General features: G+C 52.0%; 1 protein-coding gene across 6 annotated transcripts in view; it reads right to left on the bottom strand.

Moving 5' to 3' along the window:
• The window catches only part of SLC22A23 (solute carrier family 22 member 23), a 186,726-nt gene that overhangs the window by 7,126 nt on the left and 156,654 nt on the right, over positions 1 to 22,946 (bottom strand). For 4 of the 6 annotated variants that reach the window (XR_004260379.1, XM_032250064.1, XM_032250060.1 and 1 more), the window contains 5 exons: positions 22,208 to 22,335; positions 14,041 to 14,143; positions 11,853 to 12,085; positions 10,056 to 10,229; positions 8,942 to 9,065 (listed from right to left, as the gene is read on the bottom strand). Coding sequence is in view for 5 of the 6 variants with exons in the window: in XM_032250064.1 (XP_032105955.1) it covers positions 8,942 to 9,065; positions 10,056 to 10,229; positions 11,853 to 12,085; positions 14,041 to 14,143; positions 22,208 to 22,335 (762 nt within the window). In the remaining variant the exon portion in view is untranslated. Of the gene's footprint in view, positions 1 to 8,941; positions 9,066 to 10,051; positions 10,230 to 11,852; positions 12,086 to 14,040; positions 14,144 to 22,207; positions 22,336 to 22,946 lie in introns of all 6 variants that reach the window. The other 2 variants (XM_032250062.1, XM_032250063.1) reach the window with 2 other exon arrangements.

Here is a 22,946-nt window from a genome sequence, read left to right as displayed (position 1 = left end):
GAAAAAGACAGACCGTAGACTGAGAGAAACTATTTGTGAAGCATATATCAGATAAAGGACTTGTAACTAGAATATATAAAGAATTCTTACAACTCAAAAAGAAGACAGATAATCCAGTAAAAAGATGGGCAGGCCAGACATGGTGGCTCATGCTTGTAATCCCAGCACTTTGGGAGGCCAAGGCGGGAGGATCACTTGAGGCCAGGCATTTGAGACCAGCCTAGGCAATAAAACCTCATCTCTATTAAAAAAAATAGACAAAAGATTTGAGCAGACATTTCTCCAAGGAAACTATACAAACTGTACATCCAAGAAGACACAAGAAGATGTGCTGCATCATTAGTCATCAGAAAAACACAGATCAAAACCACAGTAAGACACCACTTCACACCTGCTAGTATGACTAACAAAAAAGACAGCTAACAAAGACTGTAATAAATAAGACATGTGGCAAGGATGTAGAAAAACTGGAACCCTTGTTCACTGCTGGCAGGAATCAAAATAGTGCAGCTGGCTGGGCCCGATGGCCCACGCATGTGATCCCAGCAATTTGGGAGGCTTAGATGGGAGATCACTTGAGGCCAGAAGGCAGAAGCTGCACTGAGCCACAGTTGTGCCACCGCCCTCCAGCCTGGGCAACAGAGTGAGGCCTTGTCTCAAAATCAATAAAACAGTGTAGCCACTTTGGAAAACAAGGTTGGCAGTTTCTTTTCTTTTCTTTTTTTTTTTTAGAGAGAGAGAAAAAGAGATAGGAAAATAGAAAGAGAGAAAGAGGGAGAGAGAACAGGAGTCTTGCTTTATTGCCCAGGCTAGAATGCAGTCTAAAAATGGGTACTGAAAACCTCTTTTATGCCAATAATTGTGCTTAACAATGGAGACAGAAAGGAATAAGGGAGGAAAATAACAAACTTAAAAAGTTAAGCTTTTGTATGATCCTGCAATTCTACTCCTATGAAACACGTGAAAACATAATTCTATATAAAACTTACAGGCAAATGTTTACTGCAGCCTTATTCATCATAGCTCAAACTTGGAAATACCAAAAGCCCATCAACTAGTGAATGGATAAACAAAATGCAGCCTGTCATATAAAATGGAATATTAGTCAGCCATAAAAAGGAATGAAGTCCTGATGCCACCACATGGACTTAAAAACATAATGCTAAGTGATTGTATGAATCAGTTTACTGTATATGAAAAGTCAAAAAGGCTGGGCGCAGTGGCTCACGCCTGTAATCCCTTTGGGAGGATTATAGCACTTTGGGAGGCTGAGGCAGGTGGATCACAAGGTCAGGAGTTCCAGACCAGCCTGGTCAACATGGTGAAACCCCACCTCTACGAAAAATACAAAAAATCAGCTGGGCGTAGTGGTGCATGCCTGTAATCCCAGCTACTCGGGAGGCTGAGGCAGGAGAATCACATGAACCCGGGAGGTGGAGGTTGCAGTGAGCTGAGATCACGATACTGTACTTCAGCCTGGGTGACAGAGTGAGGCCCCGTCTCACAGTCAATCAGTCAATCAATGGCAAATGTGTAGACGCAGAAAGTAGATTCGTGGTAGCCTGGGGCTGGAGTAGGGATCACTTCAGAGGAGGAGAAGGGGATTTGGGGAGAAAGAAATGTTCTGTAACTGCATTGTGGCAGTGGTTGCATAGCTATGTGAGTTTACTAAAAGTTATTGAATTATTTACTTAAAATGGATGAATTTTTTGGTCCGTAAATTTTGCTTCAAAAAAAAGCTATTCTTTTGCTTTTTCAAAAAAATAAAACTGTTCCTGCTGTGGGAGCTGGTACAAACCTCCAAAGCTTTTAGTTCTGGGTAGCTGCCAGGCCTTGCCTCTTCTTTCCAGGAGCTCAGAGGCCGGCCATGACTCCCGTTTCCACTGCTACCTCTGGCCAGGGTCTCTGCTGCACTCTGCCTGCTGTGGCGCTGAGCAGCCTGTCCCTTGTGCTGGGGTCTTTGCAGGCTTGGCTGCTCAGGATGAGGAGTGCATCCCTGCCTTTGGGACCTGCTGCCTGCTCCCACAGGCCCACTCAGGCTGTCCTGGGGTTGACATGGGGGGATGTGAATGGAGGAGGCTTGGGCAGGGGTGACCCGGGCAGGCAGGATGGGAGTTCCAGGGTTCCCAGGTGGCCCTCTTAAACCAGACATGTACAGGTCTATGCTAATAACCCCAGGAAGAACTGCAGATTCAGAGCCTTTTCCTCAGAACGCAGTGGAAGAGTGGTGATTGTGTGTGTGTGTGTGCGTGTGTGTGTGTTTTGGGGGGGTGGGGGATGATGAGTGATCTTCCACCACCTTTTGTCCTGTTTTATAACAAAGGAATAGAAGACACGTCTCCCTCCCTTCTTTCCCTCTAATGTAGAAATGGCTGCCTCTCTGTAGGTTTGCAGTCTACCCATCTGCATTCACAGTGGGCCTAGGGCTGGGGGGCACAGGGGCAGCCTTGCCAGGCCTGCAGCTCTAACGGGCAAAGAGTCACGGGATTTTTCCCTTTCCCAGCTCCTTCCTGTCTAGCCCGTCCTGGGTCTGCTCCTCCCTGGCGCATCTTCTGCACCCCCTGGACTTTGTTTCCTCACTGTTGCCAAACCGATTTTCCTAGAACAGAGCTAATCATGTCACCTGGCTGCTCAAAGTCCTCCAATGCCTCCCTCCGCCCTGCAAGGTGATGGACAGGTCCCAGGGGTGCCACTTCTTCCTCCTGTCTTCTCCCTTTCAGTCCCAATACTCATGGCCTGGGGGTCCCTCAGCTCTGTCTGAGGCTCACCCATCAGGGCTCAGCTGAGCTCCCACAGGTTAGCTGGGTTGGGCGCTGTCTGTGCGCTTCTGGAAGAAGGAGATGTGCCTTTCGGTACAGGGGTTCATTAACGTTTGTTCCATTAGATGACTGTCAAGACCAGAGCATCAGCCATTAGCCTCCAGGCTTGAGTACAAAGGAGCAGCCCAAAAGTGAACTACGGAACAGACTTTTGCTGCCACACAGGTGTAAGTGCCATGACTGGAAGCACACGTTCTGGAGCCCATGAGCCTGCTAGAATCCTGGCCCCCCTGCCCACCAGCTTCACCTCGTCAAGCCCCAGTCAGCATCTGTAAATGGGGATGAGAAAAGCTCCAATGTTCAAGTGCGGTGGGGCTTAAAGCACAAATGTGACTGGCATGGGGACAGGAAGATCCCGGATTGGTTCTAGGGACCATGGTATTCAGTGAGTGCCGGGGAGGGGCCACCCAAGTCCTCCAGGGTCTAGGGGGCAGCAAGGAGTGGGAGGAACGGGAGCTGAAGAGGCAGGCGAAGAGGACGAGCCTCTCCCATGGACCTAATGCCTCCAAGAATGACATGGAGTCCTAAAAGTAGGCAGAGGGGGCTGTGCCATTGGGGCCCTTCTCCTCCACCCTGGCCTCCCCCTGAGCGAGACACCAAGCCCTGCAAACACTGCCTCAACCTGTTTCACACCTGCCCACCCTCACCCTTTCAGGGACCTCTGTTCCTGCTCCCCAAGCCCTGGCATCCTACCCCGCCTCCTCTGCCACTGTGCACTTGCTGCACGTGCATTCCCTCTAGAGTGCTATTCACGGGGCTCTGGTCCACACCCTGGGAGTCCCCAGTCCCAGCCACCCCTCCTCAGTCCAGGCTGAGCAGGCTCTCCTGGGTGCTCCCCTGCATCCTCAGGACACTTGTGTCGCCCAAAGACACATTCATGTTGCGTGTCTATGTGTCTCTAAGAGACATGAGACATTTCCAGGGCAGGACCAGGCTCCACTCAGAGTGCTGTCCCCAGCAGCTGCCCGGCCACGGAGACCTGGCTGGCACCTGGGCATCTACTCAGCGCTATAGTCGGATTTCTAGACTGGCCCCAGTGATTCCCACCCTCATGCCTTGAGTGTGCACTGGGCCTCAAGGTACAAGGTACAGATAACTTACTTTTTAGCAATAAAGTACAGCCAGGATAGAGATGTTCCTCCACAATGAGGTTCCAAAAGGGACTCTAGCAGACTCTTGCTGGCTTTGACAAAGCGAGCTGCCTTGTGATTGTGGTCCCTGTGGCCAATGGCCAGCGAGGAGCTGAGGCTCCCAGCCCCACAGCCTGCGGGGAAACAGATTCTACCAGTGCCTGACTTGGTTTAGTGGTGGACCCTACCCACTGATGGCAGCCTGTGAGGGACCTGGAGCAGAGGACCTAGACCACCATTCAAAGACACTCTGCATCTTTCTGTCAGTATGTGTTCATGTGCCTGTCACCTTACTAGTCTCTGAGCCCTTCAAGGGCAAGAATTATTTTCTAGGACGTCAACAGGCACATGTTGTTTGTGTTTAATGAATACCAGATGCTCACGGATCACACTGGCTTCCTGGGTAGGAAGGTCAGCTCACCCAGATGAATGGGACAGGTTAAATATAGATGACCACTGCAATGAGCAGTAAGAGCAAATCCTTCTGTAAGATGAAGACTGAACACTTAAAATAGCCAATTAAGTCTTTCTGTTCGACCTGGCTCTTTCAGGAAGCCACAGGGCATATCAGATGCTAGGGATAATGGACCTGATTTTGACGGGGACATCATTTTCTCGGAAACCTCCGAGGTTTCTGTCTGACCTTCCTGGCACTGACAAGCAGTGAACGGACTCCCCTTGCTCACCTGGGAGTCACGTACAGGAGGGCAGAGTGCAGACCCCCAGGAGGGGTGGGCATGGGGCTGCCATTAAAGGGCAAACAGCACGGGGCAAAAGCCTCGTGTGGTGCCAGGTGAACCACATCATACTGATCTATCTTGTTAATTGTGCCAAATTAAACATATTTAATTTGTAGATCATTAAAAAATGCCTACATATATGTGGATATATAATATGCAACACATGTACACATGCATATATAATGCGGAATATATCTTTTTATTTTTTTCTACAGAAGCAACTCTCTTGTTTTCTATCAAAGATTCCTTGACATTATTCAGTAATATTAGGAAAATTTTGGCAGAAGTTGGTACGCCATTTTTGGCTTTGTTTTTCTTTCTCTCCTGAAATCTCAGATTAGAGAAAGAGATTGTTACGTCCTTGGTTTTAAGGTGTTGGGTTCATTTCCTGCCCCTGAAAATGTGGGCTCTGCCTGTGCCTTTTCTGCTTTTCTCTGGTTTGTCACTAGAGGGCAGTATACGTCCGTGTTTACAAGTCAGAGCTTCCTGACTTGCGGACGGCATGCGCTGCCTCCTTGTGCTTTAGGAGAATAAAATTGTAATATCCATGGGATATCATTATTTTTATTTATTTATTTATTTTTTTTTGAGACAGAGTTTCGCTCTTGTTACCCAGGCTGGAGTGCAATGGCGCGATCTCGGCTCACCGCAACCTCCGCCTCCTGGGTTCAGGCAATTCTCCTGCCTCAGCCTCCTGAGTAGCTGGGATTACAGGCACGCGCCACCATGCCCAGCTGATTTTTTGTAGTTTTATTAGAGACGGGGTTTCACCGTGTTGACCAGGATGGTCTCGATCTCTTGACCTCGTGATCCACCCACCTCGGCCTCCCAAAGTGCTGGGATTACAGGCTTGAGCCACCGCGCCTGGCCGGGATATCATTATTTTACTAGCAACAGGATCTAAATAAGGTAGAAAGATTGCTATTCAGACCGACTTATTAGAAATGGCAAACTTCATGAATTAAGGATTCCAAAATCAAATTTCTGATAGCCGTGTGAACGTGACCTCTCTCACTGCAACACCAGAGACGAGCCTCCCATTCCACCTCCCCTTTTATATTACTTACTGTATTTTAATTATATTACTTGACTAAGTTTCTGTGAAGTTGAGGATGAGCAAATATTTCTACCATTTTTTACAGAAATAAATGTAACTGCTGAAGATACCCAGCGAAGAATAGGAAGGGCCCGTGCTGAGCCAGGCCCTTTGCACGTGGTTTCTCTCCGTTCTCCACCCCCGCCTAACAAGGTGCCTTAATCAGTTTTGTTTTGAGACAAGGACACGAAAACCAGCCGAGGGACCCACCCGAGGCCTCGCAGGGAGGTGGCCTCAGGATCACGGGCAGCTCGTCCGGCTCCGTCTCAGGCTCTGAGCCATATCCTCAGCACGGCCCCCCCATCCTGCCCGGCTCCTCAGCGCTTGCACGTCACAGGCGCTGCTGGCATGGGATGCCTGTTGCCTTCCTGTCTGTCACTCACTACTTGTTTTCAGATGTCAGACATTTTTAAGACATAAGTTTTTAAAGACGTTGAACAGACTCCGATGCTCCCTTAACCCCAGGCCATGCTGGCCCTCGGTGCCAATTCTGGAGGCAGCATTAGAGCAGAGGACAGATGTCAGGGAGGCGTTGGTCAAGGAGGGTCTCAGGGAGGCCCATCCGACTCATGACCTAGAAAGGGCTGGGGTCGCCGGCGTGGGCAGAGCAGGAGAGGGTAGGCAGGCGTCATGATCTCCAGTGCCTGCCTCCTCTCTCAACTGGACCCCTGCGCGAGGGCAAGGGAAGCCTCGCAGCCCACCTGCAGCACCCCGATGGACAGTGGATAGAAAAGATCAGCCCAGCACAGCCGGCAGCTGCTTCCCGATCCACCCAGGACCCCAGGCCACTTCCACCTATGTCAAGCTGGGAGAGGCGCATGGTCAGATACAGGGTTCCTCCTATCCCGCCTGCAAAGTCACCCAACTCCCAATGTCTTCCAAGTGAATCTGATGAGCTGTGCACTGGCTGATGAGAAACACACCCGGCCCGGGCCTGAGCGGGGAGCTGGTTCTCTGTCAGCATGAGGTCTGGACAGGAGCTCAAGAAGCAATAGTTTACTTGGCCTCTATTATCCTTGGGGCAACAGATTTCTGCAAGCCTTTGTTGCTTTTTGTTGTGGAACAAGTATGAAAAGTATAAAAGCATTTTTTGAACTTTTTGCAGAAAATTTCATATCCTCGTATTGGTTTCTGGGCAGTCCATCCTGGCCCCTTACCCTTTGCTGCCAGAAGGCTTATCTGTAATATAGTGTCACAGGGAAAGGCTAGTTCTGTGCTAATAAAGATGGAGCTCATGGGCCCCAGGCCATCCATCCCAGCTTATCTTGAATTTCTGTCAAGTGGGGGGATGGGAGGGGAGTCCACTTCCATCCCAGGGCCTCCACGGGAACTGTTCCTTAGTGCATTTGCAAGAAAGGGCTGTGGCCTCCAGATGGCAAGGGTGAGAAGGGCTCCTAGAGAGAAGAGGGATTTGTCAGGAACGCTAGACATTCTCCCTGCCTGGCCCAGGGACCCCCTTTGGACTCAATTTCCTTTCATCCTCTGCAGGCACAAAAACATCACCAAGGGTCACATACTTTTTCTAGTTTGTCATCTTGGCAAGCTGAATCTGAGAACGTGTTTGTTGAATTTCTATCCCCAAATCTTTCCTGGTTTGCATTAAACAGGAAAAGGATACAGTATTTCCCGCAGCCTGGCTTGCCAAGCCAAATCTAACAGAGAATAATGAACCCTACCAACTGCCAGAGTTAAGGGGTACCCACTAGGCCCCCAAAAGATGCATAATCAGGCAAAGGCTGCAGGAGGCCAGCTGGAAACCCAGAATGTCTGACTGTGGCTTCTGCTCTATTGAGAGACTTGCCTTGGCTGTTATCTTTGATAAAGGAGGGACATTTAAGTAGGAGAAGGGAGACGGAGTGAGCCGGCCGTCTGCCTGAGGTGTCTTGCAACTCTAAACACTAAATAAGCTCCTGGCTCATCTCTCCCCCGTGGCTTATGCAGAAGGGAGAGACAGGAGAGGCTACTTGGTGCTTAATCATACAATACCTTGGCATTTCTGCCCAGGTACCCAGTAGCTGTCAGGCTGGGCCTGTGTGATACAGATCCAAGAGAATGAATCAGAGTGCGGATGTGAAGATACTGGTGTCAGCATGGCTGCTGGAAATGTGGGAAGGAAGAAAGTCCACGGACCTGCCTACTTGCTCCCTGAGCCTTCCCCAGAGGGGCTGAGATAATTCGCCTCCACATAGCCCACCTTGGACTGGAGCGCCCCCTCCTGGACTTTCCCAAGGGTGTGACCATGCGGGCACCTGGGCTTAGTTCACGGCTGCACTACCGCCTTCCTCTCCAGTTCTGTTCTAGGAAGGCACACACATGAGAAATGCTGACGATACTCCTGTAAGAAGTGCAGTGTGGTATAACTCAAGCTCCTCAGTAAGTCACAAACAGTTTAGGAAGATAAATGCGGCTGAGTGATGCCCTTTTAGTGGAGGCATGCCTGCTTATTACGCTGTAAGCATGGCAACTGTCAGTGATGTGTAGCACCCATGAACCACCACCCAGGGACAAAGACGGCGCCAGGAAGGGGCCAGCCTCACTTTCCGAACTAAAACCACAGTGGCTGAGCGCAGGTCAGTCACACTGTTGGGAAGGATGAAAGGCCCACGGACCCCACGAGGCTGGGCTGCGCTCTTATGCTTTCTGGGCCTAGTTCTTGGCACGCAGTGGGCTCTCCATCATGTTTCTTAAATGAGTCCATGACTCACTTGCTGGGCTTTCTCTCTTTGGGTTCATGACATCAACTTCCCAGGTCAGTAAAAAAATAAGGCTCTTTCTACTTTTTAAAACATTTTGAAATAGCTGAGCCGTGAAGTCTCTCAGCAGAGCTGGCAGCACAGGGTCCAGTGGAAGTGCGGATGAGTGACCGGCTGAAGTCCCCCTTGCCGGTCACTGACGTGTTTCCTGGGCCCAGAGTAGCTCCCTGTCCCCACTTCCTCCTGCTGCTTTCTGGACAGGACCCCAGGAGCAGGTTCTCTCCTGACTCTTGGGAGCCTCAGGGTTGGGCACAACCAACACCTGAGCTGTGAACCACGAAGCCAACGTGCCCAGGGCCAGTGACGGAGCTGATGCTGGTTAATCCCACACCACCCTGGAGCCAGGGACTCATCTTTGAGTCCCGAGAAGCCGGCATCCCCTGGGGTGTCTCCCATTACGCACCTTATCACCGTGGGGGTGATCTCCGCACAGAAGAACACGCTGAGGCTCCCCACTGCATGGGAGGCAAACATGCCCACGATGGAAAACGCGATGGAGAATTTGTCCTTGACGCTGTCACTCATCCCTGGCAGATCAGAAGGGGATGGTGAGGGAAGAGAGGAAGCCGGGCAAGGGCAGGAGGGAGGCCCGGGGCTGCACGGCATGGCTCCTCCCCTCTGCCCAGCGTGAGGCAAGGATGGGTGTGCACTTCCCTCTGGGGACCAAGCAGCACCTCCAGGACTAGAAGCCCAGAGCCCCTGAAGTGAGTTCTGGGGGCTCCTGTTAGTCTCTGTGTGTCAGGCATGCTGGAGCTCATGGCGGCCTCTACTGGAATTCCTCAGCCCGGAGCTATGCCTGGTGGGAGGGCAGGCTGGTATGTCCCCGGTGCCACACCAGTGTCCCTCTTCCCTGGCCTACATTTGCTCCAGAAAGGGCCCTGCTCTCCACAGAGCCCCCACTGCCTCAGGTCTGATGTCCCAACGTGTGGGACAGGGTAGCTGAGTCAGTGTTGATTTAAGGACACAAACATTCAAGCCACAGAATTGATCGACCCGGAGGGAAAGTGTTCAACCCATCAAAGCCCTTGGAAATGGCGCCAGAGACCGACCTCGCACCAGGACAGTGTCTGGCACCGTGCATGGGCATGCTGTCAGGCCACACGGCTGGGGCTCAGCTTAGTTCCCACGGGGCTGCAGAGAGGGCAAGCGCTCCCCAGGGACACGGCGAGGGCTGGGGCAGGCCAGGCGGGTGCAGCAGCAGCTTCGAGGTGCAGGCCAGTACTCTGCTGTCCCCATGGCTGGAGGACAGCAAGCTTACATGAGTCAAAGGGGGGGCATCGGCTTCCCCTGGCAGCACAGACAGCCGGGCCCCAGCACTCCTGGGCGCTCTCACCCCACCCAGATGCTGTTCACAAGACAAAGCATGTTGGCACCAGGCCAGGGCCTGTGCCGAGCCAGGTGCCAGGGGAAGGGGCGGGGGCATGCATGCCAAGCAGCACAGAAACAGGGAAGCACCGGTCGCTCTTTCTAGAGGCAAGAGGGAGAATACAAATGTATCCGTATAGTGTCCAACCTACGGCCAACTTCAGCTGCAGTTCTTGGAGGGCAAGGGGGAGAAAGAGAGGAAATGGAAACCACAGGTCCGTGAGTCTTCCAGAAAACGCCCGTTTGGATGCAATACAAGAAGAGGACGCACAGCCCATGTGCTTGGGACTCACCTGAGTCTGGGTGCTGGCTGTACTTTCCAATCACTGGGCCCGCCGACAGGATCGCAGCCACAGCGCAAGGGCAAAGCAAGCGGGAAGAGAGGAGAGAGCACGTTAGGGGTGGAGTTAGCCCAGCGTGTTCCCACATGACTTGCTTCCAGCAAACTCCCGTCCATGTCTGGGATGGCGCTGGCTGCCAGGGCAGTGGAAGTCATACTGCACTAAACACAGATCTTTTTGTTAGGAAGACAGGGGTTAGAACCCGCTGGTCTCAGCGCCTGGGGAGAAAATGGAACTGTCACAGTGAGACCGTAGCAGGTGCAAAGGGTGAGCTTCCTCACATATAGAGCCACCCATGGGTCACTGCAGCCTGACGGAAGCAACGTCAAGTGCCGTGGGGAGTTCCCTGCTGGCCCAGCTCTGACCCTCATGGCTGGCCGCTTGGTGTTCGCTTGGGCTTCCTGTGCATTCCTGTGCAGGGCCAAAGGGGCATTGCAACAGCAGGGGGCTGAGGCCTCTGCCACTTCCATCCCACCTGTGTGAGTGGGGCAGAGGCTCCCTGGAAGGGCAGCTGGGGAACGGGCGTGGAGGGAGACAGCCACCATGTCTGCATTCCATTTGCTAAGCCTAACAGCAGTCTCCCAGCAAGGGACAGATTGCATAGGAACGGTCCAAGTTAGAAAGCTGCTCCTGAGATTGAAACTAGCCATCTCTAATCCAGGCTGCACGACAAGGCTGCTCTGATCGGGGTGCAGTGGACAGCCCTGGCACCATCTCTAATCCAGGCTGCACAACAAGGCTGCTCTGATCGGGGTGCAGTGGACAGCCCTGGTGCCATCTCTAATCCAGGCTGCATGACAAGGCTGCTCTGATCGGGGTGCAGTGGACAGCCCTGGTGCCATCTCTAATCCAGGCTGCACGACAAGGCTGCTCTGATCGGGGTGCAGTGGACAGCCCTGGCGTCTAGTTCTGAGAGCCTGGGTTCATTTTCCTCATAAAGACGGGAGCCCTGTGGGGTCGATGTTCCTGCAGGGTCCCGAGCCTGTCCCAGGAGGACCCTGCCAGGGCAGGAGAAGAGGCTCAGAGGTCCTGCCTGCTCATGTCACACCTTGGGCTGGGCACGGAGGTGCTGTGGGGTTTGTCCACACACGGGGGTGGGTATTTGTTGGTGAGGTGCTACGCAGAGCTTGCCGGAGGGGCCTGATGGATTCTCTAGCTTTGCCTTAGATTATTTCTAACCTTTACTGAGAAATTCTTTGGTCCAAAGAGAAACTGATGAACCCGGGAACATCTGCTGAAAAGCAGGGCCCCCATTCGAGGGTGACAAAACAGATGTATTTCCCCCTTAATGTCACGCAAAAGAAACAATTCTTTGTTCTCCTTTGTCATGTGGTGAGTCACACAGAAGCAGTGTACCCTTTAGCAAAGTCCCGGCCACCAGGACTCGGAAGGAATCATGGTGCAGCCTGGGCCAGGCAGGGGAGGAGGACGGCCCAGTGCCCTCTGAGGTGGGCTCCACAGATGCTCCCGTGGAAGCTCTGCCTTCTCCAAAGCAGCTCCTTCCACCGACAGATTTTAGAGTGGCCACTGGCATCTGACCCTTTCAAACGCCCCTGGGGGTTGGGCAGCTCCCCTCCCTGTACCGGCCTGCCTCCCTGGCCCACTCACAGTTGAGGAGCCCGAGCTGCAGGAGCGAGGCCAGGGCGGTGAGGATCATGAAGAGCAGCAGCCCTCCCCGGCGCCCGAGGAACCGGACCACGAGGCACATGGCCAGGCAGGACACCAGCGCGATGCTGGCTGTGGTGTAGTAGTCGGCGTAGAAGTTCTCCAGCAGCGGCACCTTCACCTCATGGCCCATCATGCTCCTGGCGAAGCAGTGGTGGATCCCGTACCCCGTCAGTCTGCGGAGACAGTGAGAGCGGCGGTGGGTGCACCATGCCAGGGGCTGCACGCGGGGTCGGGTGACCAGGAGATGGAGAAGAAACTCAGTGTGTCATAGAAAAGCCTGTCATGACCGAACCACAAGCAGATTACAGAGCAGATGCAAAAGAGGGGATGTCAGAGAAAGATGGAGTGCCTCCCCTGGTGGAGGTCCATGCTCAGGCTCCTTGCCATGGCTTTAGTAGACAGGTGTAGGCACAAGAGCGGTGAGTCCTTTTGTTAAAACAACATGTGCTTTCATGGGAATCCTCCAAGGCAAAGCGCTCTCCGGTTACTGACTCATTTAATTCCAGGGTCACACAGCAGACCCTGTACACCCACTGCACAGCGGCAGGCGGGACAGAGCGGCTCCTGTGAGGCTCGAGGCAGGTAAGAGGCAACTCAGAGACAGCCTCTCTGGGTCTGTGCTTCTTTGGGCACTTAGAGTTCTGGAAAGGTGGAGATCTACCTATACCAGCCTCACCTCCACCCACACAGCCTGGAGGAGCCAGGCAGAAGCCAGGCCAATGGAAGGCACATGTATGGTCCTCAGGAAGCTCTGTCTTGATTTGTTTTTTGAGACAAAGCCTGTTCTGTTACCCAGGCTGGAGTGCAGTGGTGTGATCTTGGCTCACTGCAACCTCCCCTTCCCTGGTTCAAGTGATCCTCCTGCTTCAGCCTCCCAAGTAGCTGGGATTACAGGCACCTACTACCACGCCCAGCTAATTTTTGTATTTTTTGGTAGAGATGGGGTTTCACCATGTTGGCCAGGCTGGTCTCGAACCCCTGACCTCATCAAATGATCCACCTGCTTTGGGCTTCCAAAGTGCTGGGATTACAGGTATGGGCCACCATGCCGGGCCTCTATTTTGATTCTTAATTTATCCCCGTTTCCTCCAGACTGCCCTGGGTCAGGCTTCTTTACTGCCCCACACGAGCGTATCAACATTCTGGGAAACATGTCTGCCCTGGCCTCCTGAGCTCCAGGACAAGGTTGCTTTGGCGGTAGAGCCTCTTATACCCTTCCCAAATCAGTTTGAGCCCAGAACCCCAATATGGAGAACTGATGAAATGAGCTGCTTTGACAAAAAAAGCTGTGGGGATACTTGTCCCTGAGCCCTCACCCTGGGCCTCTGTCTGTACCTGGTGGCAGCCCTGAGACCTTTCACAAATGAGTGTAACACCCCAGATGACCTCTAACCCAAATGAGCCAAATCCCTCCCCCGCCCAACCTTGGTGACCTCTAACCCTGAACAAGGGACCACATTGCCCAGTCAAGGCCACTGAGCTCTCAGGACAGGAGTGACCTTCTAGGTACACACCAAACCCAGGGACTGGGCTGCCAAGAATCTGCATGAGTGATGCCCCAGCCCCTGCAGGACCCAGCGGGCGGGGTAACGCTTGTCCTCTGTGACTCATGAGTTCACACACAGGACCATGATATTCCTCCACAGGTTCCATGTCCCCGCTCACCTGCCCCCACCCGTGGCTGCCCTGGGGCCTCTGGCCAGGCTGGCTGCAGGTCCAGGAAGGGTAGGGCCAGCTACAGGCAGGGGGCATGGACACCTTGCAGCCAAGGCCTCATGGGTCTCGAATCCCCTGTCCTCAGACAGGGCCAAGAAGCTCCAGCCTTGCAGCATCCCCCGCTGTGCCCCTGAGGAGATGCATTCATGTGCATCCTGGTTCCCTGGGCCTCGTGGGCACGTGGTAGAGAGGCCCTGCTCACAGGATTTACATGCCTGGGCTGGGGGTGCCGGCTGCTCGAGGCTTCCGGGAGGGGGAGGTCGATACCTTCTAGCCCACCCATGTCACTCTTCACACACAGCCTTAGGATTCCAGGTTCAGCGGGGTAGGGAGCAGGGCCCTGGCCTTCACCGACGCCCGCCTTTTTCCCCGGCCCCTCCCACCCAGCTGGTAGTTGTCTTCTGTGACTCACGAGTTCACACATAGGACCACAATGTTCTTCCACAGGTTCCGCGTCCCCACCACCTTCACGATGCAGACTTTCTTGGGCCTCCGGGAAAGCTCCTTCTCCAGCTCTGCAAAGAAACAGACCCTGTGAACCCCGGGCAGGCACCCACAGAAGACTGGGGCAGCAGTTGCAGCCACAGCCCTGGCTCCCCAGTTCGGGCACCACAGAAGGGAAAGAAAGCCTTTTTCTGTTCTTTTCTTTTAAGCCAGCAGATGGGGTTTAGGTTTCCAGGATAGAAAGGCTGGAAACCTAGATCCCGCCTCCAGCGTTGCAGTTCAGGTTTCCCTAGGGTGCCCGAGAGGGCGCCAGGTGCACCGTCAGCACGTTTCCACGGCAAAGCCTTTTTTTGGAACCAGGCAGAGTACACACAAATAAACACACAGCATAGACTCGGTTCACTTTTGTCTGAGTACAGAGCTCAGGGATGATATCCTAGGTGACTGAGGCACTCTTTCGGCCCTGGGCAAATCTAAACGAGCAGTTCTTTTCCTTACAGTCTGCATCCATCGATGTCACTCCCTGCTCCGAAACTGGGAAGGCCACACCCAGATATGCTCCTAAGCCTTGTGGGGTGGAACTTACCACAGCTGTAGCTACTTCGGGAGAAACTGCCCTTAGGGCATATGAGTCTTTGAACGACAAAACATAAGTGAATCCATCTGCGTGTATGTGTATACATGCATACATGCACACATTCATACGCATATGTATACGTGTGCACGTTTTAGTTAACAGAAATCCTCGGGAGCTGGACAATTTTGGTTCCACGGGATGTGACTAACTATAAAGTCATGAGATTGGGTTTCTTGTGCGGCTCCTGCAGCTCTGAAAGCCCCTCTGAAGGGAGTCCGCCAGCACTGTGTTACATTCACCAGGCCAACGGGTCTGTGGAGGTGCTGGGGTCGATTTGGCAATTTACAGGGAAGATTCAGAATGGGGGTGCCCTGGCCTCCAGGAGCTGTCTGCCTGTGCATCAGGGAGCAGGAATGCCACTCAGCCTTCTGTCACCTCTCTGCCCTCCGAGCCTGCTATGCCTTCATGGAATAATCTCTTTCTGGGGAGCTTAAAAAAAAAGGAGACTTCCCGAATTAGAGGGGAACTAGGACTCTTCAAGACTGTCAAGGTCATGAGAAACAAGACCGAGCAGCTGTCAGACCAGGAGACTAAGGAGGGAGGAGGACAAGATGCAGTCCTGGGTGGCATCCGGGGTGGGAAGAGTCATCATGGAAAAATGGGAGACACCAAATAAAGGCTGGAGTTTGGTGAATAGCAGTGTCCCAATGTCACTTTCTTAGTTTTGACAGTAGCATGACAATATCAGATATTTGTAGTTGGGGACGCAAGTGAAGGGTATATGGAGATTCTGTAGGATCTCAGCAGCTTTCCTGTACATCTAAAATTATCCCTGAATAATACATTTATAAAATAAAAAAAAGTGGTGGGGAGGTGAGGCCTCTGTCTGCCAAGGAAGGCTTCAATGCTGGGAGGAATGTCGTTGCCTCTGGAGGGACCCTCCTGCTCCCTCGGGGCTGCGTCTCCAGGACCCCGGTCTTGTGCTTCTAAGGGCCACTCTGAAACCTGGATGACCCAAGTTCAGTCCTCCTCTTCCACCTCCTTCCTGCCATCCAGTGGCTGGAGGGTTACGAAGCTCCTTCATTACAGAGAAAACATGTGTTGCTTAACTGTAGGGATTTAGGAACTTTTTATTCAAACACATTGTTTTTGAACTCAGTGCCACTAGCCAGGGCACAGAAGGGAGAAGGAGAAACCTTTTTCTTGTCTAAGGGATATCATGCCTCCTGAGTTTCCAGAACCTTCTTCCTTCCCATACAAGATTGAAGTCTGTGTGCAAGCCAGCAGGGCTGGCATTTCAGCTGCAGGCCCATGGATCCTCTCAGCTCCCAAGGTCTACTGACCATTATTTTTCCTCAGCAAAAATGGACTACTTTGACTATAGGAACAGTTACTCTATGTAAAGAGCTTGAAAATATCATGGTTAACAGAAAACCTTGGATCTAATGATCAAAGTATCTTTGCTATTACAAAACTCATCAGAAACCAACTGTAATAGCTACATTTTCTCACCATGGAAGACTTAAGAGAAGAAAATTTAAATGTCTATTAGCATATTCATATGTTTACAGTTTAAAAAAAAATATCCCAAAATGAACTCCTAATATGTTATTGTTTATGAAGTATGATGTTAAAGAAGCAAATACAGGCTGGGCATGGTGGTCATACCTGTAATCCCAGCACTCTGGGAGGCCGAGGAAGGCAGACCACGAAGTCAGGAGTTTGAGACCAGCCTGACCAACATGGTGAAACCTTGTCTCTACTAAAAATACAAAAATTACCCGGGTATGATGGTGTGCACCTATAATCCCAGCTACTCAGTAAGCTGAGGCAGGAGAATCACTTGAACCCGGGAGGTGGAGGTTGCAGTGAGCTGAGATCATGCCACTGCACTCTAGCCTGGGTGACAGAGCAAGACTCCATCTCAACAACAAAAAAGAAGCAAATACAGTTGCATTATGACCTGAGCTTTTAAAATAAAATTAAACCTAGAACCCAGTATAAAAAATTGACTGTAGTCTGCAGAGGTAACTGCATTCTTCTAAGAGGAATTAGATTAACCTTTCCAGGGCTATTGATATGTTGTCAGGGTGTCTGTTACGCACATCACCAGCCTTCTTACTCACAACATGAAACTTCCACGGCACTAAGTCTATTCTTCTGGGCCAAAATCCACAAGCTTTGAGTTATAGAACATGTGGATGGCTCTAACACCCTCAGTGGTAGCTGAATCCAAGAGACCTTTTTTTTTTTTTTTTTTTTTTTTTTGAGACGTAGTTTCACTCATGTTACCCAGGCTGGAGTGCAATGGCGCGATCTCGGCTCACCGCAACCTCCGCCTCCTGGGTTCAGGCAATTCTCCTGCCTCAGCCTCCTGAGTAGCTGGGATTACAGGCACGCACCACCATGCCCAGCTAATTTTTTTGTATTTTTAGTGGAGACGGGGTTTCACCATGTTGACCAGGATGGTCTCGATCTCTTGACCTCGTGATCCACCCGCCTCGGCCTCCCAAAGTGCTGGGATTACAGACTTGAGCCACTGCGCCCGGCCAAGAGACCTTTTTGTCTGTCCAGGTATGATGGACATCTAGAGACTTCTCTAAACTCCTCTTGCACAGAAATGAATGGGTAACAGGGAGCCGAGCCAGGTTGTGTGACACTGGCCTCCAGGACATGCTGCTGTGAGCACCTGGCTCCCACGGTCCCCTTGAGACGAAGGAGGAGGACGACACATCAGCCTGCTTGACTAGAGCCATCAGAAAATTTCCAACCAAAAACTATATCAAGCCTACTGAATTGGTGAGCCAGGTATGTCCAACTCCACCCTGCAGCCCCTGTGCCTCTCTGCATTTTCACGAGGTCGGGGCCGAGGTCTGGGTGCTGTGAGGGGCCTGATGAGCCTGGGCAGAAGCCCAGCTTCTGCACTTCTGGCTGGCTCCTTGGAACAGCTACACTGTCCTTGCTCTGAGCCCAGCTGCTCATCTGTAAAGGAGGATAAAGCGCTTGAGGGACAGATGGGAGAACTCAGCGTGGCCTCTGGGAGCACTCAGGGAGCACGTGTCCTCCCGCCAGCGCTCAGCGAAGCCAACATCTCCCAGCCTCTCTTCAACAACAGAGCAAGGGAAAGGACGCCCTGCTGACCCTGCTGATCTGCTGGAAGGAGAGCGTGACCTCTCCACATCTGGTCATCTGGTGTGAGAGTTAACAGGCTTCCTGAGGACATCAGAGGAGGAGGAGGCAGTGGCTGCTCACCTAAGACCAGGTTCGGGAGGAGCAGGGAAAGCACACACAGCGGAGAACTGGAATTCGCTTGTGTGGGGGTGTGAGATTAACTGGCTTTACTATCATCCTACTGGACGATGCTAGTGCATTAGGAGTGACATTGGAAAAATATCAGTTATAGAGCTAGAAAGCAAAAGAAAGTAAAAAAGGAGGGGGACAAGGAACAGGAGGAGGAGAAAAAAAGAAGAGGAAGGGGAGGAAGGGAAGCTGCCACAAGAGTCATTAAAAATGCACACTGGTGCACGCCTGTAATCCCAGAACTTTGGGAGGCTGGGGTGGGTGGATCACCAGGACAAGAGATTGAGACCATCCTGGCCAACATGGTGAAACCCTGTCTCTACTAAAAATACAAAATTAGCTTGGTGTGGTGGCACGTGGCTTTAGTCCCAGCTACTCAGGAGGCTGAGACAAAAGAATCGCTTGAACCTGACAGGCAGAGGTTGCAGTAAGCAGAGATCGCGCCACTGCACCCCACCCTGGCAACAGAGGGAGACTACATCTCAGAACAAACAAACAACAAAACTGTACACTAAACGCTCCAAGGAGGCAGCCCTGAGCCTCACGCCCGTGTTGGGAAGTAGAAAAAGCACCTGCTGCCTCTTCCACCAGCCCCTTTCCCCTCTGGGACGGATTTAGAATGGGTCCACTCAGCCACTGGAATAAATGTGCTTTGAAAGCAAGTATAGATAAGCATCCATAGGAATCTTATCATGAAGTCACTTTAGATAGCACAATCTTCAGCGTCTAGCCAAGCTTTCAACAACTGACCTGGCACCGTGACCTCTCTCATCTCTGTCCTTATCTGCCCAGGCACGTGCTCCACCTCATCCGAGCCCAGTGAATGAGCCACAGCGGTTGCTTGCAGAGCGGTGGGGAGCCAGGCCCCCATGCAGCCTGCCTGAGGGCAGATGTCACTTTTATCACTTACTGGTGGTGTGACATGTGCAAGGCACCTAGTGTGGAACGTGGAGGTGGCCTGACACATCCACTCTCTTGTCATCCCAGGATCTGAACACATTGTTAAGACAGAGTGAGGCAGGTCAGGACAAAACCCAAGCTCTGTCATTGCTAAGGGCAGGGGGGAGCCCCACACGGGGCGAAGATGAGGACGCTCAGATCACAGACTCACCCATGCGTCCTGGCCATGTTAGGCAGATTGGCTTCTCTGGCGTAAGGTGTGGGGCTGCCGGGAGAGGACTGATGCTGAGGATGGAGGATGCCTGCACCCTGCACGTTCCTCCCCACAAAGAGAGAAGACAGGAGCGCATTTGCTCTCCCTCCCCTGGGGCTGGCCTGATGCTAGAGGGATCATGGAGTTCCTGTTCCCCAGCACTCAGCCTCTTTGTGCCCGTCTGCTCCTGTCATGTAGGGAGAACGGCTCCTTTCCCTCCTGAAGCTCAGGTGCAGATGAGATGTGTGTGAAGCATTCCCCGCCAACCCCTGCACCTGGCAGAGTCACTGTCCAGTGACTTTTTGCTTATCTTACTATCAGCTGAGCATTCTACATCAGAAAATCTGAAACCCGAAATGTTCCAAAATTGAGCATTGTTTGAGCACGCACATGATTCTCAAAGGAAATGCTCTTTGGAGCATTTAGATTTAGGATTTTTGTATTTGGAAAGCTCAACTAGTAAGTGTAATACAAATATCCCCAAATCCCAAAACATCCATTCCCCGAAACACTTCTGGTCCCAAGCATTCTGGATGAGGGATACCCAGCCTGTAGGACTGAAGGCACAGCCCTGTGTGTGGCACTCATCCTGGGTTTCGTTTTTGCATTAGGCTGCTGGCCACATGGCCACATTGGAAACCAGCGGGCCTTCTGCTCCTGCTATAAATGCTCGAAGCCTCAGGATTATGAGATGGGAGCGCTGTCAGCACTTGGGCACGTGATGTGATATGAAGGCTGCAGGACTGACACTGAGAGAGTGATACCCAGGACACACCCTCATATCTGAGCTGACTCAGCAGCCAGGCTACTGAGAACATCCGATTTGCAAGAAGGTAAACTAAGGATAGCTTTACAAGAGGAAAGGAAATAAGAAACCTGGGAACATCAGGTTTCCCCCTGGCATAAATCCAGGGTTAGGGTGTACCGACAGGGCAAGGAGCAGCCCTGCTGGACCCCCACACATACCTCCAGCCAGGCCTGAGACGTTCATCTACCCAGAGGCGATGCAACCTGCAATCCTAACCCTTCCTTCCTACAGGAGCCCTGGGTTTGTGTAGTCCATAAATATTCACGGCACGCCTGCTACGCGTCAGGCTTTCGGCTGGGCTGCCGCTGGGGGCACAGAAGTGTCTGGCTCTACAGACAGGGGCCCTGCCTTGTCTGGCCTTGCAGCTCAGCAGGGGTGACAGACACTAAGGAACCCTGCAATTATTCGTCATAGCTGGGATGAGAGGAAGCAGGGAGAAGGGCTGAAGCTATAACCATGAAGAGCTGGAGGGCTGACTTGGTCTCTGAGAGCTGGCCAAGGCAAGAGTGGGAGCTGAGAGGACAGGGAGTGTGCACGGGGAGGGCCCTGTGCAGAAGACGACGGTGCATCCTGGGAGCCAAATGAAGGCCAGGGTGTGGGGTGCAGGGAGGCAGAGATCAGAGGGGGCCTCTGCGGTGGCCTGGGGGGCCTGGGGTCTGCCTGAAAGGCACTGGGAAGCACTGGAGAGGCTTGAAGCCGGTGGTGATGTGATCAGATCATGTGTGACCTGGCGGCAGGGAGGATGGAACAAAGCCGGGAGCCCAGCCAGCCAGCCAGGGTGTGAGAGGGTGACAGACATGAGGCTTGGAGCAGGTGCTGGCTGTGGGATTAGACAGGGCCATGGGAGGAAGATTCAATGCAGAAAACCCAGTCTGGGCAGAGGAAGCTGGAAGTGGCAGATGTAGCCTCTGAAGGCACATTGCCTTCTCCCGGCACTCAGCAGCCCTGTCACTGCGCTGCCGGGGGTGGCAGAGAGCAGAGGCCATTGTGAAGGGTTGCTGGGCAGAGCAAGTGCCTGAGGACCACTCCCCATGGAGGTGAAGGTGAAGCCTCGCTCCTCTTTGTTAAGTCCCATGTCACCAACTCCCTCTCACCCAGCCTCCTGCCTGGGACACTGGAACGGAAATAAGCACCAGCAAAACTCATAAGCAAAGAAATAAATTTTTAAAAAGGATTTAATACCACTTTCCAAATATAGGAGGGAAATGAATCAGTGTAATTAGGATTGAGAAAACAAGCTACTCCCAGACAATATTTTAACGTGAAAGAAACGGAGTGTGATGACTTAATTAGGGAAATACCACAAACAAATTGTACTGTAAGCCTAAGAGCATTAACCTGCTAATGAGTGAGGTCTGGGGAAGTCTGTGGAAGCCATCTGGACCATCCAAAACGGGCAAGCACAGCCCCGCCGGAGAAACCTCGACTGAGTACTCACTGCTCCTTGCAGGGAAGTTTGCATATTCTCTCTTGGACAATGGCCTGGAGGTTATTTTCCCAGGGAATTTTATAACAACAATCTACCCCAGGTCTTTGGTTAGGGCAGTGAGTCAGAGCTTGGCATGAGCCCCCCAGTGATTTTCAAAAGGAGCTCTGTATACCACTTGCATCAAAATCTCTTCTAGTGCTTATTCAAAACGCCAAGTTCTCAGGGCTTATCCCAAATCTACTGGGTCAGAATCTCTGGGTGCCATGAGAGGCCCAGGAATCTGGATTTTAACAACCTCCTGGTGATACATGTGGATGTCCAGGTTGAGAACCCCCACCTAGCTGTGCTAATGCTCCCAATACACACGAATTCTATGGTTCGGAACAACTATCCAAAAACACTTCACTTTCCCTGTCTTCAGCTGCCCAACAAATAGGTTATGGCCAGGTAAAGACAATGGTGGTTCTCTGATCATGCTTAGGACAGGTGAGGTCATGAGGGCCATCTACGCCCTGAGCCAGCGCTCTGGCAGTGTTTAAACCTGGCAGGCAGGCAGGCTATGGGCCAGATAGCCAGATCTTCCCTTGAGCAGTGTATGCTGGGCTCATGGCATGCTTCTGGATTTAGGCAGGAGGTAAGGAGAACCAGAGTGTGCTGGACTTGATCATGAAAGAAATCAACGTGGAGATTCTAGCCTAGAACGTGGAGAGAATGTCAAGGCTGCTAACTGTCCTTGTGCAGGCCAAAAGGTCACAGGAGAATTGTACAGCTGGTTAAAACAGCTGTTGGTACCACAAAACCAGCCCAGGTGTCAGGGACCTGCCCCACGGAGCCTCTCCGAGCCTTGGCCAGCCCGTGGTGTGCTCACCTGGCATCACGCCCTTGATGTCGCTCTCAGGGCTCACGCAGTTCTTCTGTGTGAAGTGGAGGATCAGCCTCTTGGCAGACTCAAACTGCTGGGTAGCCATTAGCCACCGGAGGGACTCGGGGAATATCCTTCAAAGACACAAAGGGAATGGGTGAATGTCTTCCAGTTCTGCACAGCACTGGGAAGCGTGGCTTAGGTGTGGCCCGGGAGCTTCCCAGGCAGGTTGCGTTCAGTCTCCAGACACGCATCAGCCCAGTCAGGGGAAATAAAACTGTGGGCACTGAAACATTCCCGATTTTCTTTTCCAAAGTGTAAAAATCGAGACCTTAAAAATGTTTAACCAAAGTTAAAAAACACACGTTCTCACCCACATACGGAAGCTAAAAAAAAAGTGATTTCATAGAAGTAAAAAGTAGAACAGAGGACACTAGAGGCTGGAAGGGTGACGGGAGGCTGGAAGGGTGGGGGAAAGCTGTGGATAGGGAGAGGTTGGTGGAAGGATACAAAATTATAGCTAGGTAGGAGGAACAAGTTCAAGTGTTCCATGCCACTGTAGGATGACCATAGCTACTAATAATGTAGAGTTTTACATCACTAGGAGGAGGAAGTTAAACATTCCCAACACAAAAAAGTGATATTTGAGATGATGTGCATGCTAATTACCCTGATCTGATGATTTTACATTACATGTATTACACCATCACTGTGTACCCTATAAATACGTAGAATTACTATGTGT

This window comes from Sapajus apella, unplaced genomic scaffold, assembly GCF_009761245.1.
Source record: "Sapajus apella isolate SASKATOON/1434 unplaced genomic scaffold, GSC_monkey_1.0 scaffold70, whole genome shotgun sequence".
NCBI lineage: Eukaryota > Metazoa > Chordata > Mammalia > Primates > Cebidae > Sapajus > Sapajus apella.
The sequence above is the reverse complement of the archived record's forward strand: the minus strand, read 5'-3'. Positions and strand labels throughout refer to the sequence as shown.